Raw genomic sequence first — 15,736 nt, 5'->3', positions numbered from 1 at the left:
AAGGCGTGCGTTGCCACACCTGGCCCACTCCTTTTTATTTAAAACTAAAATTGTATTACATGTCTTGGTGTATATGTTTCCGTGTGTGGTGGAGTGCACTCACCATTGCATATGAGGGGAAGCCAGAAAACAGCTTTCAGGAGTTACCTCGTCCCTTCCATCTAGTATGTCCTGGGAATTGAACTCGGATTATCAGGCTTAGTGGCAAGCAACTTTACCCACTGAGACATCTTGCTGGCCCCAGTTTTAATTTTTTTGTGATCTACAATAATTTCAGTGCTTCTGCAGAACTAACATGAATAAGGAAGCTGGCTATCTATTTTCTTTAGAAAAAAACAGTGCTTGAATCCTATGCAAAAGATAAGCACCCAAGAGTCAAGAACTTCTAGCTGGGCTCAGTGGCACACGCCTTTGATCTCGACACTCAGAAGGCAGAGACAGGCAGCTCTCTGAGTTCAAGGCTAGCCTGGAACACAGAGCAAGTTTCAGGACAGTCAGGGCGACACAGAAAAACCCTGTCTCAAAACAAAAACAAACAAACAAACAAACAAACAAACAAAACCAAAAACCAAAAACCAAGCCAAACCAAACAAAGAATTAAAAAACAAACGAAGACTGAGACGGCTGGAAGCAGGTTTGCCTGAGGTTTCCTGGCAGTGTCGGCTGAATGACCTGGGATCCCTATGGGCTCATTCTCCCCACATCTGGGGTCCTGAGCCCTTCCCTCTGGCAGTTACCCACTATGAGAAGGCCAGTCAGAGAGAAGGACAGACACAGACACAAATAACCGCAAAACTATGGACCAAGGGTATTAGGGAGATCATGGACACTCCCTATGTAGCAAAGGATGACCTTGACTTTCTTCTACAGCTCTTTGTCCTTACCTCCCAAGTGCTGGGATTACAGGTGCTTGTGCCCAGTTTGTTGGGTGCTTGGGATTAAATTTAAGGCTTCATGTGTTTGAAGCAAAGCTGGGTACCAATTGAGCTGCATCCCCAGCCCATGAGTTGATCTTTTTTTTTTTTTGGTTTTTCGAGACAGGGTTTCTCTGTGTAGCTTTGCGCCTCTCCTGGAACTCACTTGGTAGCCCAGGCTGGCCTCAAACTCACAGAGATCCGCCTGGCTCTGCCTCCCGAGTGCTGGGATTAAAGGCGTGCGCCACCACCGCCCAGCGAGTTGATCTTTTTGATATAGGAAATAGAACTTGAGCAGAAGAGTTAGGCGATCTCAGCTTCATCACTGAGGAACCTTGGGCCAGTATTTTCAACACTCTGGTTCGGTTTCCATTTCTGTAGATGGAGGTTAATATTTCCTGTCTTGCAGATTGCCATGAAAATCAGAGCTGTTTTGTATAAAATGCCTGGCACAGTGGCTGGTCCACAGCAGGTCCTCAATTACACCAGGTAATAATCACACATTAATCGACTGGGACAAAGCACTTACGAGTCATTGCTGTAGAGTGTGATTGGTGTGATTGGATGGAGTGCAGGAGAAGAAAGAAGTCCCACAGGTGCAAGGGTACACAGTGCCTTGGCAATTAGGACAGAGTTCCATTTTACCTCCTAAACCCCAGGCAGCTTCTCCGTGTCACTGAACTAGGCATGCTTAACTACTGAGCAACACCAGTAGCCCCTCTCCCCCAGCTTTTGATGAAGCACTTACTTAATGACCAGCTAGCAGAAATCCACATATGGAATAATGAACGTATGATATGATCTTGGCTAATCACTGCTTACAACGGGCTTCATGAGGGTGTTGTGAGGTTTGATCGAGTTTTGGTTTTGAGCATGTGGATGTTCATGTGGGGCGAGCGTGTGTACAAACCTACACCATGGAAACTATGCAGCTGGTCAAGAGGCCTGGCTTCTGTGTGGCTGTCCTCACAGCATCTTTGTTACAGCATGTCTCGAGCTGGCACTGTGTTGTGCACATCTGTTTTGGCTGCATCCAGTACAGTATTGGACACACAGCAAATGTTCAGTCAATATCTGTTACACAGATAAAGTGGAAATTGCAGAGACATATGCTGTTCTTCAGATATATACATATTTGTCTATCTATGTATCTGACACACTTTTCTCCCCGTTCCTGGGACCAGTTTCCCATGTAGCCTATCAATAGAGTCACATCTAACTACTGCTCACCCTTTTGGTTAAAATCAAGTGTTGAGTCACAGCTATGTATAGCTGGATCTTTGGTCTAACTGCTGTTGTGAGGAAGCCTGGGATGGAAATATTCTATATTACACAGTACAAGGCTATTGGTTATGAAGGATATTGAAAAGTGCTTAGAGTGACTGAAGAGTGAATTTTGGCTTGTGTTTCTATTAATTTAGATTAAAATAGCTACATGTGGCTAGTGGCTATTGTATTGGCCAACTCTAGTTAACAGTCTCTTTGAGGAATGGTGAGAGAAGATCTCTTGTAACCCAGGCTAGCCTTAAACTCTCTTATGTATCTGAGGCTGCCTTGAATTTTTGGTCCCAAAGGCTGGAATTATAGATGGTTCTATACTCTCTCATGCTGGCCATCTCTTGTACTTTTCTACACAGTCATCTGGTAGATGACAGACAGTTCTGATGCTGTTTATAATTGGAAGGGCTTCTCTAGTAGTCTTATATCACCTTTTGAAAGAATATTCCTTTTGAAAGACTTATTTTTATTTATGAGCATGTATGTGGGTGTAAGCCACGTATATGAGTGCTTGTAGAAGCCAGAAGAGGATTTCAGATCCCCTAGAGCTGGAGTTATAAGCAGCTGTGAACTATCCAATGTGGGTACTGGGAATTGAACTTGGGTCTTTTGGGAAGAGCAGCAATTGCTCTTAACTGCTGAGCTGTCTCCACCAAGCTATATCTTCAGCACCCGCCTTCTAAGTTCTTTTACTCAGCACTCAGGAGCCAGAGACAGTTGAGTCTGAGGCCAACCCGGGCTACATAGCTAGTCCTGGACCATCGACCACTGTTACACGGTGAGATCCTATCTGAAAAGTAAGCAACCAAGAAAAAACATATATGTTTGAATACACACTTACATATGAATGAAGTGAGGCTAAGATACAGTTCGGGGGGGGGGGGGAGTACAAGGCCCTAGGTTTGCTCTCTCATGTCATATACATCAATTAATATATAATACAAATATATATAATATATAAGCAATATATATGTTTTCATGTGTGTAAATAAACACACATATATAAAGTAAAAACTCACTATAATTAAGTCACCATTTAGAGTTTTTAAGTGGTAAAATAAAATGTGGAGTGGTAACTATGTTTAAAAACGAATGGTCCTCTGAGCACTGAGAAACCTGTTTTCCTTTTCAGTTTAGTCTAGGACAGCACAAAGGAACAGGTAGTGCTGGTGTGGTGTGGGCATGAAGGTCTTAGCTTCTTTGGGCGTAGAGTAAACAGGATGAAGAGGATCTGCTGCCCCATTGAGCTCTACAAGTCTGAAAACCTCTTGGATATAAAACTGTGGATTCAGCCGGGTGATGGTGGTGCACACCTTTAATCCCAGCACTTGGGAGGCAGAGGCAGGTGGATCTCAGTGAGTTCGAGGACAGCCAGGTCTACAAAGCGAGTTCCAGGACAACCAGGAATGTTACACAGAGAAACTCTGCCTCTAAAAACAACAACAACAAAACAAAACCATAAAGAAACAAACAAACAAACAAAAACCCAACCAACCAACCAACCAAAACCCAAAAAACTGTGGTTCCTTCTGTGCATCTAAAATTGTATGTCACATTCATTACTGAAACCAACAATGTTCTAAGAATGGTTGTTATAAAAAACATCTAATATTATTAGCTATATAAACCTTTTTAGCTTAGTGGGGTTTTATAGCTATGAAGCCCCGATGGTCTCAAACTCACTGAGATCCGATGGTCTCAAACTCACTGAGATCTGCTGGCCGCTGTCCCCTAAATACTGGGATTAAATGTATCCACCACCACATCCAGCTACGGTTTAATTTTTACTGAGTTAGAGATTATTTACATGTCATTGATATTTAAAAATGCAAATATCTGAGAGCACATAGAACCATAATAAAAAAATTGTATGCTACCTGATTAAAGGACTAATAATCCAGTTATGAACTTGTAAGCCCCTATAGTTATCTTCCATTTTTGAACAAGAGTTTAAATTCTAGTTTGTGGTTTATTTTGGAGCCATTTTGAAGGTTCCCCACCACCTCCACTAATGAGAATTACCAGACTGTACTATATCATTGATTTCAACTCAAATCATTTTATAGATATTAATATTTCCTATTTACTCACTACTCCAGAGTAAGATAAAATGCCTTTTAAAAATGATTTCATCAGGGTGTGGTGGTGAATGCCTTTAATCCCAGTACTCAGGAGGCAGAGGCAGAGGCAGGAGGATCTCAGCCAGCCTGGTCTATATATTGAGTTCCAGGACAGCCAGGGCTACATAGAGAGACCTGGTCTCAAAAACAAAAACAAACAAAAAACAAAAACAGCCAACCAACCAAATCTTTTTATTAACCAGTTAAATTATATTAGCCAAATAGGGTAGACAATTTCTGTACCTCCAAGTTTCAGATGCACAGGAAAAAGACAGAGCCAACCATAGCTTTACTGCCAGAACACTGAACAATAGGTATAGCTTAACATTTCAGTGTCCTTGGTTTTTGTCTCAGGTAGCCCAGATTGGCTTTGAACTTTTTTTTTTTTTTTTTTTTTTTTTTGAGACAGGGTTTCTCTGTGTAGCTTTGCGCCTTTCCTGGAACTCACTTGGTAGTCCAGGCTGGCCTCGAACTCACAGAGATCCGCCTGCCTCTGCCTCCCGAGTGCTGGGATTAAAGGCGTGCACCACCACCGGTGGCTTTGAACTTCTTAAGTAGCTAAAGATAACACTGCCCCCTCCCCCCTCCCCCAGACAAGGTTTCTTTGTGTAGCTTTGGTGGTCCTGGAAATAGCACTATAGACCAGATTGGCCTGGAACTCGGAGATCCACCTGCCTCTACCTCCCTAGCGCTGTGATTAAAGGCCTGTGCCACCACTGCCTGGCTGACACTCAATTTTTGATCATTTTGCCTGCATCTCCCAAGTGTTGTAATTATAGATATGTACCACCAGGCCTAGCTTAGGCACAATCCGCACAGGATGGCCCCTGTGTAGAAATTAAATTCTATTTCTACCTAAAAGTTTCAAGAACATAATATGTTTTTAATTATAGAGAAAAAGAGCAACACTTTTTCTTTCTTTTTTTTCTTTTTGAGATGCGGTCTGGCTATGTAGCCCAAGGTGGCCTGGACTTTACTGTGTAGCCCTGACTGGCTTTCAACTTTTGATACTTCTGCTTCAGTCTGCCAAGTGACAGGACTAAATCCCAAGCTTTTACTTTTACAAGTTTGTAGACAATTCAGCATGATTAAGTTTAGAGTGTGTTTGACAAAACAGAGAATCAAAGTGCACGATCTAGCTGGGTGTCCCTCTCATGGTTAACTAAGGGATCTCCAAACCGGCGGACTAGATCTGCTGCCGGACAGACTTAAGTCCTGCAAGAGGCCTGTCTTTGCAGTACGTCTAGGGGAAACTTCCATGCAATTCCAAGGGTTACTCAAGGGTCACTGGTAAACACGTTGAGTAGTGTGCAAGGCCCACTCTGTGCGCTGTGCGGCACGGAGCAGTACGGCAAGCCTGTTCCCCAGGCCTTGCACCACTGGATATGGAAGAGACAAAAGAAACGCTCTGGCCTCGCCCTTGCGGAACTTAAAAAGTCCGATTGGCAAAGGCAGGGCGTGTAAAAATTAAACTGCAATTAAGTGGAGGGAAAACCAAACCAAACCATTTCTGTATAACAATCGCTCATTTGTGCTCCACAGAGCAGCAGTGGAAACTTGAAGGACTTTTTAAACCAAGAGCCGGAGGGACAGACAAAAAAAAAAGCCAAACTAAGATGGAAGAAAGGAGGGCGTCCTCGAGTGGGAAATGCCAGGTGAGGACCGAAGGCGGGTGGAGGAGAGCCTCCTCCGGGCGACAGAGGCAGGCCGCCACTGGAGCGCGGCCAGCGAAAACCCGGAAAGGCCGGTGGCCACTGCGGCCGGTCCGTTTAACCGAAAGGCGGCTTCCTGAAGCCTCCATTTGCGCGGCGGGGCCCAGCGCGGAGGTCGCACCGTGGGGGCGGGGCGGGGCGGGGCGGGGCCTGCGCGCGCAGGCGCCCTGGCGGGCGTCGCCTCGGCAGGGGGCGGGGCGCCTATATTACGTGCGCGGCGCCGCCCCTGCGAGAGGACGTTGCGTGCTCGCTCGCGCCAGGCGAGTCTCCGCGTCTTGCCTCGCGAACTCGGTGAAAGGAATTGGCGCCGTTCGACACCAGGCGGGTCCGCTCTGCAGCACTCAGCCATCTCCAGCCGCAGCCGCCGCCCGGGCCGACCAGCAGCCGCCGCCGCCGCCGCCACAGGCCGAGGGAGCCAGCAGTCCGCGGTGAACCGGGGCCCTCACCATGAGTTCTTCGCCTGTTAATGTCAAGAAGCTGAAGGTGTCGGAGCTGAAGGAGGAGCTCAAGAAGCGGCGCCTCTCCGACAAGGGCCTCAAGGCCGATCTCATGGATCGACTCCAGGCCGCGCTGGACAACGAAGCCGGCGGCCGCCCCGCCATGGAGCCCGGGAACGGCAGCCTCGACCTCGGTGGCGATGCGGCCGGGCGCTCGGGGACAGGCCTCGAGCAGGAGGCCGCGACCGGCGCCGAAGACGACGAGGAGGAGGAGGGCATCGCCGCTCTGGACGGCGACCAGATGGAGCTGGGCGAGGAGAACGGGGCGGAGGGGGCTGCTGACGCGGGAGCGATGGAGGAGGAGGAGGCGGCGTCGGAAGACGAGAACGGCGACGACCAGGGCTTCCAGGAGGGGGAGGACGAGCTGGGCGACGAGGAAGAGGGCGCGGGCGACGAGAACGGCCACGGGGAGCAGCAGTCCCAACCGCCGGCGGCGGCGGCGGCGGCGGCGCAGCAGCCCGCCCAGCAGCGCGGGGCTGGCAAGGAGGCCGCGGGGAAGAGCAGCGGCCCCACCTCGCTCTTCGCGGTGACGGTGGCGCCGCCCGGGGCGAGGCAGGGCCAACAACAGGCGGGAGGTAAGAGGAAGGCGGAAGGCGGCGGCGGCGGCGGCGGGTGAGGGCTGCGGGCTGGGTGCGCGCGGCGGGAGGCCCGCGTGGGGACCGTGCCCCCGGCCGGCCGGGGCCCCCCCGCCCCCAGGGGCAGGCGCCGCGGGAGGGGGGGGGCGGGGAAGCCCGGGGCCGCCGAGAGGATCCGCTCGCCATGCCGGCGGCGCCTCCATTATGTATGTCGGGCGCCGGGGGGGGGGGGGGGGGAGCTGCAGCTGCCGCGGTGGGGGGGGAGGAGGAGGCGGGCGGGCGGGAGCGCCGGCCGCTGGAGCGCTGCGTGCGCGCGGTTCAGGCACATGTCTGAGGAGGGGGGGGGAGGGGGAAGGTCCCGGGGCGGGCGGGCGGGCTTTGGCGGCTCAGCGCCGCGGTATTGTGCAAGGGAGCGCAGGGGCTCGGTGTGACGTCACTTCCGGCGGGAGGCGCCCGGCGCGGGGAGTGGGGCGGAAGCTCAGTACAATGCGGCGGCGGGGCACGCGGGCTCGGGAGGGGGGGGAGGGGAGCTGGGCCCACGCTGCCCCTCCCCCCCCCGCTGGAGCGCGGCGCGGCGCACGTGGGCCCCGGGGCCGCACCGCGCGGTTTTTATTCTGTAAACGCTCTCTTAACCTGAGGCTGGCAAAATTAGCGTCTTTCGACTGCGTCACTGTCTCCAGTCCAATTCCGGACTGATGAATATATTTATATGTTTTTAAAATTCCCATTCATTTCGTGGGTTAAAAAGTCACCGAACCAGTCTGGGAGAAAAGCAGTAACAGCTCTTGAGGCTCCAAACAGAAAGGGGTGCTTTTCTCCATTATTTAGTCTGCGGCCTGATGTCTTAGGGCGGTGTTGTGTGTCGTTATAGGAGACGGCAAAACAGAACAGAAAGGAGGAGATAAAAAGAGAGGTGTTAAAAGACCTCGTGAAGATCATGGCCGAGGATATTTTGAGTACATTGAAGAAAACAAGTACAGCAGGTAGAGGATCCTAACCTAGCTTTCATTTGTCACCCATTCTTTATGCATGGTGGGAAAAGCTGTATCAGGAGACAATTCTGTCTTTCAGAGCCAAGTCTCCTCAGCCACCTGTTGAAGAAGAAGACGAACACTTCGATGACACAGTGGTTTGTCTTGATACTTGTAAGTGAAGTGGACTTTCCCGCTCTTTTTTTTTTTTTATCATTTTTAAGTGCAGTGTTATTTTGGTTTTAAGTGTTAGGAAAAGTGTGTGTTTTAAAGTAGAGAAAACCCGTTAGAGATTTGTTTTAAAACAGGAAGGTAATAATAGCTCATGTTCAGGTTACAGTCGTTTAATATTTAGCACCACTTAAGTTGTATTGGTATTTTTTACAAGTTCTACTAATGGGTAACATTTTTATGACTTGGAAGTTCTCAAAACTTAGGGATGTAAAACTAATACCGATTTTTGTTCAGCTTTCAGAAACTTGTTTTTTAAAAACCTGCCTGTAACTTGTCCTTAGATAGGTAATACGATAATTTTTTGTGGAACTTTTAAGTGAGCTATTTGGGCTAGTTGAATAATTACTAATGATTTTCCCATTAGCACACAAGTATATTCCCTATTCTAAGGATTGTAATATTACCTTTTCAATAACTGCTCTTTTGTTCTCAATTCCAGTTCAGTAGCTGCTGCTTTAACCTAAGTTGATTTCTTCCAAAGACCTGGGGCAGCAGCAGTGGGCTATCTGAGCCACTAGCTTTCTTCAGCAGCGATGGTATCAATGGCAGCGCTGTAAATATGCTCCTTTACCCAGTTGGATTGCAATTGAGTATGAGGAAGTATTGCAAACCATGTAATGGGCTTTAGCTGTCAGATTTGTATTTTGATTCTTTGAGGAAGTTCGATATTAGTTTAGTATTTGATAAGGATGTGGAACGTTAGGTGTGAGCAGAGTAAAAAAATAGGTCATTAAATAAAGCATTAAGGTTCCACAGGGTGGAAGGGGTTAAAAACTTGATTCTCATGTTTCCTTATATAAATTGTGTTCAGAGTCCTGAGAGTTAATTAAATGTAAAACTTGGCTGGTTTCTGACTGCATACCTTTTACAGTCAGTTAAGTCTTGAAAGAGAAAGGAGAAAACAGCTGGTTTGGAAGTTTTGTGGTTTACTGAAATGTAAAAAACTTTGGAATTCACAAGGTGTTTTAGCCATGATGGAATGAGTGGTTAACATTGCTACTTAGGAAGTAGAGTTTCTAAATCCAGTCAGCCAGGAATTTTATGAGCAAAGCTTGAGAATTTCAAACTAGATGAATTCAATAAAACCCAACAGCTTTCTAATTTAACATTAGTTGTCAAAGAGTGAGAATTCTGAGAAGCTGTGCATAATGAGCTCTAGTGACCCAGAGACAGCCAGGCTAAAGACTGGATTTGTATAATCCAGGCAGCAGTTAATTCCTAGTTGTGATACTTTACCAGGTTGGGTAAAGCAGACCTAAAAGGCTACATACACATTAACTGTTTAGACCCCAGGTTTGTGGGTTGAGCTGGCTTCCAACTTTTCAGAATTGAGTTAAGGTTCTGGACCCTGGTGTTAGTCTACAAAGCACAGGATCAGCAGCTCTCCTAAAATATTTGGTGGTGGCTTCCCTTCAGTTTTTATTGTCACTGGTAAATTCTACCTGGTTCTGGCATGCTTCACTGCTGTCCTCTACTGCTTGCCTCTAAATCAAGGTAAAGAGCAGAGCAGGTATGTATTGATGTCGCATTGTCTCAATCATTTTACATACTTAAAGCACTTCAAACTTCGGTATTAATTGGCAGTTGACTCTTTAGTACATGATTAAGACTGCCTTGGTGGGAGTGGGGCTCAAAATGAGAGTAGGAACAAAAGCATGATAAAAAACAATTCTCAGCAGTAATAAATGAGAAACATCTAAATTTTGTCTACATAGCTGAAATACTTGGATGTCAAAAAATAATTTGACATTTGATATAATTTCAGATAACTGTGATCTGCATTTTAAAATATCAAGAGACCGCCTCAGTGCTTCTTCCCTTACTATGGAGAGTTTTGCTTTTCTTTGGGCTGGAGGAAGAGCATCTTATGGTGTGTCAAAGGGCAAAGTCTGTTTTGAGATGAAGGTAAATGGAATTTTGTGACTTCTCAAGAACTTTCTGTTGATTGGTTGTACAGGTCAAAGGGACCTCTTAAGTCTTCTCAGGGTCTCAGGAGAAGAAATGTTTTCTATCAAAAAAATTTAATAGAAAACATTTTTGATATCAGAATATAAAGCAGTAACTTACGTTGTTGGGGAATTCCTTTAAATCTACATTCATTCAGTCCTTTGTTAGTGCCATGTATCAACTTAGTTCTGAATGGGGGAAGGAATGTGATTAGCTAAAGATTGGATGCTTTCTCTTTGTATTAATAGTGTGGAAGAAGGTGACCCATAGCCCAAATGAAATAAGTTCAAGGGATTGTCTTGTTTTACAGCTTAATCATGTTATTTCATTTTTAGGTAACAGAGAAGATCCCAGTAAGGCATTTATACACAAAAGATATTGACATCCACGAAGTTCGGATTGGCTGGTCACTAACTACAAGTGGAATGTTGCTTGGTAAAGTTTACATTTCAGTGCCGTGGAAGCATAAATGTTTAGGATCTGGTTACAGTATTAAATGAGACCTAGAAAGTGTTGTAAGCTTTGATTTTTATCCATTTGGTGTTACTATTTTACAGCTAGAAAGTACAGGCAAGGATAGTTTTCCTTTTTCTTTGTTCTTCTGTAATTTTAAAGATGGTTAAAATAGACTACTTTTGACATGTAAACTGTCAATTTAATATACATCCTACCAGACTGTAAATCATTTGGTATAGAGGCAGATCTGTCAGATTGTTAGTTTGTCGGCTCACTAATGATTCTTTTAGCATACATTTTAAATAGGTGAGATGGGTCTTTAGGCTGTTTAGACCCTAATTTTAAGTTTTTGCTTTTCTTTTTAGGTGAAGAAGAGTTTTCTTACGGGTATTCTCTGAAAGGAATAAAAACATGCAACTGTGAGACAGAAGATTATGGAGAGAAGTTTGATGAAAATGATGTGATTACATGTATTGCTGTAAGTTCTCTGTAAATGTCACTAGCTGTGTTTATAAATTAAATTCTATCAGTGTGATTAAATTTATTAGTTCTGGGTTAAAGACAGGAGGGGCTTGGGAAAGGAGGCTCAGTGAGTAAGGTTCTGCTGTGTGAGTATGAGTTTGGATATCTTTCAGCCATGTGAAAAATCTTAGCACAGCAGGAGGCATCTAACTTGAGTTTAGGGTGGGAGTGGATAAGGAGCAGCCTCTAGCTCTAAGGTTAGTGACAGGAATACATGGAACGCTGGCTAAACAAAAGCACTTGAATCGAGGAAAAAGACATTTCAAGGATCACTAACACATTTTGACAGAAAAATAAGAATGGCCTGAAAAACATCCTCTAAGGCCTGAAACATGTTATATTAACTGCATCGTGAATGTGCTTCTGTATATCTTGACAAGTTTAGAAGGCTCTGAAATCAGTTACAAGCTGTTTTTAAAATTCTGTTCAACAGAACTTTGAAACTGATGAAGTTGAACTCTCCTATGCGAAGAATGGACAAGATCTTGGTGTTGCCTTCAAGATCAGTAAGGAAGTTCTTGCTGACCGGCCACTGTTCCCACATGTTCTCTGCCATAACTGTGCAGTTGAGTTTAATTTTGGTCAGAAGGAAAAGCCATACTTTCCAATACCTGAAGACTGTACCTTTATCCAAAATGTCCCCTTAGAGGACCGAGTTAGAGGACCAAAGGGACCTGAAGAGAAGAAGGATTGTGAAGTAAGTTATTTTTAATGTGGTATCTGCTGATGGTTTGATAATAGTGAGCAAGGCTAAATGATGGGTAGATTATAATACTGTTAATACTTAGTGATGAACGATTGAGTAAAAGTATCATCTGTTTGCCCCCTCCCCCACTGTAGGTTGTAATGATGATTGGCTTGCCAGGAGCTGGGAAAACTACCTGGGTTACTAAGCACGCAGCTGAAAATCCTGGGAAATACAACATTCTTGGTACAAATACCATTATGGACAAAATGATGGTAAGTAAAATTGAAATTTAAAGTGTCTAGAAGAGAGTGGGGGGATAATTCTGAGGGAAGGTACTTACTTGACTAGTATACACTCTACTGGCATTAATCTTAGCGCTATAACAAATAAATGGGCTCAGAAAGTAACTGAGGTTAACCATGGCTTGTGTTTCCATTCATTATTAATATCTGTGGGTAGAATTTTTGCTAAAACAAAATAGAATATTAAGTAATCTTATCTGTAAGAAACTATCTTCCAGTGACTGCTCTGCCATAAATTAATTCTTAACAATTTGAAGAGAAAAGCCCCCCCCTTTTTTGTAGCAATGATGAAAGGATGCAATTGAATTACTTGTAAAATGTTACCTGGTATCCTGTATGTAGTTTAAAGCTTTTACTAAATGTGTAACTTGAAGTAAACAAATTAAAACATTTTTGTAGGTGGCAGGTTTTAAGAAGCAAATGGCAGATACTGGAAAACTGAACACGCTGTTGCAGAGAGCCCCACAGTGTCTGGGGAAGTTTATTGAGATTGCTGCCCGCAAGAAGCGGAATTTTATTCTCGATCAGGTAAGCAGCAGTTTTGAAGTTTTTTTTAAAAGGCTAATTGATATGGTATATGATTATCTTTAACTGTTCCCTTTTCCCCTCAAGACAAATGTGTCTGCTGCTGCCCAGAGGAGGAAAATGTGCCTGTTTGCAGGCTTCCAGCGAAAAGCTGTTGTAGTTTGCCCAAAAGATGAAGACTATAAGCAGAGGACACAGAAGAAAGCGGAAGTAGAGGGGAAAGACCTACCAGAACATGCTGTCCTTAAAATGAAAGGCATGGATTTTTTTTCCCTTTGTGTGTGTGTTTGTGTGTGTGTGTGTGTTAGTTGCTTAACCATCAGTACTGTTAGAGATGATATTAATCTTGGTAAATAGAAATGTTTCACATTTGTAATTGGTTGACAGAATTACAGATATTCAGAGATAATAGTAGTTCTATAAGTTTAATCTGACTTTATTCCCTGTAGGAAACTTCACCCTGCCAGAGGTGGCTGAATGCTTTGATGAAATAACCTATGTTGAACTTCAGAAGGAAGAAGCCCAAAAGCTCTTGGAGCAATATAAGGAAGAGAGCAAAAAGGCACTCCCTCCAGAGAAGAAGCAAAACACTGGCTCAAAGAAGAGCAATAAAAATAAGAGTGGCAAGAACCAGTTCAACAGAGGTGGTGGCCACAGAGGACGTGGAGGATTTAATATGCGAGGGGGCAATTTCAGAGGCGGAGGCAAGTTTAATTTTAGTGTTCTGCTTAATTGAAATTTAAAAATGAGCTGAGGATCTTAGAGTTAGGATTGTGATGAAATAGCTACATAGGAAGTTAATTTCTCAGATAATTCTATGCTACCATGTAAAACTAGTATATAATTTTAAACTCATGCTAGGTATACAAGTAGATAAAGTGGCATTAGTTGTTTTTCACTAATGTTATAACTTGACTGTATGAACTCTTTGTATGACAGAACTAAACTAAATTCTGCTTCCATTTAGCTCCTGGGAATCGTGGTGGATATAATAGGAGAGGCAATATGCCACAGAGAGGTGGCGGTGGTGGAAGTGGGGGAATTGGCTATCCATACCCCCGTGGCCCTGTTTTTCCTGGCCGAGGTGGTTACTCAAACAGAGGGAATTACAACAGAGGTGGAATGCCCAACAGAGGGAACTATAACCAGGTAATGACTCCAAAAGATGCTGACATCTATAATCTGTCCTAGAAAGTTGTAGGTGGCATTGACATAGTTGTGAGACAATTTAGTTTACTGATCTTTGCTTTTTAGATGTACTAACAGTAGCAATCAGTGAGCATGGGGTGTAAAGGGTTTGTGCATGCCCCTTAAAAGTGTCCACCTTTGCTTCAGAGCTCTTTATTTACAGATTTCTTTCCCTTTCTTAGAACTTCAGAGGACGAGGAAACAATCGTGGCTACAAGAATCAATCTCAGGGCTACAACCAGTGGCAGCAGGGTGTAAGTAATTTCTTAAGTGATTACATAAATTATAGTGCTTTATGTTTATAAGATTCAGATGGAAGTTCTTAATAGGGATTGAAGTGTTCCATATATATTAAGTAAAACAAGTTGTCTATTACTGTGTTATAAATTGTAACCATGGATAGGCTGGAGTTTAACAGTTTTTAGATAAAGTAATATTTACTACATATGTTTTATTACATGGTTCTTTTTAATAGTTTTAATTACATAAACTAACCCAAGTCTTGTGTTTCTTTTTGTAATGTGTATTGGTAAATAATATGGATAATTGGTAAATTAAAACTAAGTCTCTTTTCTGATAGAAATTAAGTGTGACAAGTATAAATTTGTTTCCAGCAATTACTCTGAATTAGATCATTGTCATTTCCTAAAAACAATTTGAGTGGCTTATTGATGTTTTTTTCTTTAAAAACAAAATTTTCTCTTACAGCAATTCTGGGGTCAGAAGCCATGGAGTCAGCATTATCACCAAGGATATTATTGAATACCCAAATAAAACGAACTGATACATATTTCTCCAAAACCTTCACAAGAAGTCGACTGTTTTCTTTAGTAGGCTAACTTTTTAAACATTCCACAAGAGGAAGTGCCTGCGGGTTCCTTTTTTAGAAGCTTTGTGGGTTGATTTTTTTTTTCTTTTCTTTTTTGTACATTTTTAATTGCAGTTTTAAAGTGAATCGTAAGAGAACCTCAGCATTGTGCACGATAAGAGAATGTGTCAGTATTTCAGGGTTCTACATTTTATCTGTAAAATGTGACTTTTTTTTTTATCACAACAAAAGTAAAATGTTGCTTTGTACCTGGTGTCTTTTATTAAGCATTTACTCCCCCATTTCTCACAGAGAATAACAGTCGGGAGTCATTGTCACAATAAAATAGCAATGTTAGCAACCAGATTCATGGAAGGACTAAGGTCCTCATGAATTGCATAAGATTCTGTACTGCTCATGTTACACTCCATCCTCTCTGTAAACTGGTGGGTAATAGTGGAAGGGAAATTTCTGACAAACCGGGAAGGCTATTCTTTTTTTCTGTTTAGCAATGGAATTGGAAAAATTGGGAATGAAGATAAAATTTGGAACCAAGATTGAGAAGATGGAGTGTATGTAGAAGGGCTGTTAAAAATGTAAACTTGGTTGCATTATATGTGGAGGCTCAAACTTGTGAAGGTTAAATACCATAAAATTTTCCATTTGTTCTGCATTTTGATTCTGAAAAGAAAGCTGGCTTTGCCCATTTCTTATTAAAAAAAACTTGTTGTAAATCCAGTTGTCTAATGGGATCTATATGAAGTTAGCTATGTCTGTATGCCCTTCTCCCACAAAATACTGTATAACTAGTGTGCTTGTAGTAGTTAACTCCACCATCTTTGTAAGCTAATGAAATTGTGAGTCACCCATTTATATCTTTTAATCATGTCAGTTCTTGAATGGGTATCTCCTTAGCCTGCTGATTTCTTTTTCTTTCTAAAGAAAGTGGGTGGAGAAATTAATTTAGACGTTTGTTTGCAATAAAAAGAATTCATTTTA

At 43.5% G+C, this 15,736-nt stretch overlaps 1 protein-coding gene across 1 annotated transcript; it reads left to right on the top strand.

Moving 5' to 3' along the window:
- The first annotated feature begins 6,328 nt into the window (after positions 1-6,328).
- Positions 6,329-15,736, top strand: Hnrnpu (heterogeneous nuclear ribonucleoprotein U). Its single transcript, XM_052737770.1, has 14 exons — positions 6,329-7,096; positions 7,968-8,079; positions 8,168-8,241; positions 10,067-10,206; positions 10,584-10,683; positions 11,070-11,182; positions 11,660-11,923; positions 12,067-12,186; positions 12,616-12,744; positions 12,829-12,997; positions 13,191-13,445; positions 13,709-13,890; positions 14,112-14,183; positions 14,638-15,736. The coding sequence occupies exons 1-14, from the start codon at positions 6,472-6,474 to the stop codon at positions 14,689-14,691; spliced, it is 2,409 nt and encodes an 802-aa protein (XP_052593730.1). The 5' UTR covers positions 6,329-6,471; the 3' UTR covers positions 14,692-15,736.

This window comes from Peromyscus californicus, unplaced genomic scaffold (assembly GCF_007827085.1).
Source record: "Peromyscus californicus insignis strain IS unplaced genomic scaffold, ASM782708v3 Scaffold_14__1_contigs__length_90479793_seg_2, whole genome shotgun sequence".
Classification (NCBI taxonomy): domain Eukaryota; kingdom Metazoa; phylum Chordata; class Mammalia; order Rodentia; family Cricetidae; genus Peromyscus; species Peromyscus californicus.
This window is presented reverse-complemented; position numbering and strand designations above follow the sequence as displayed.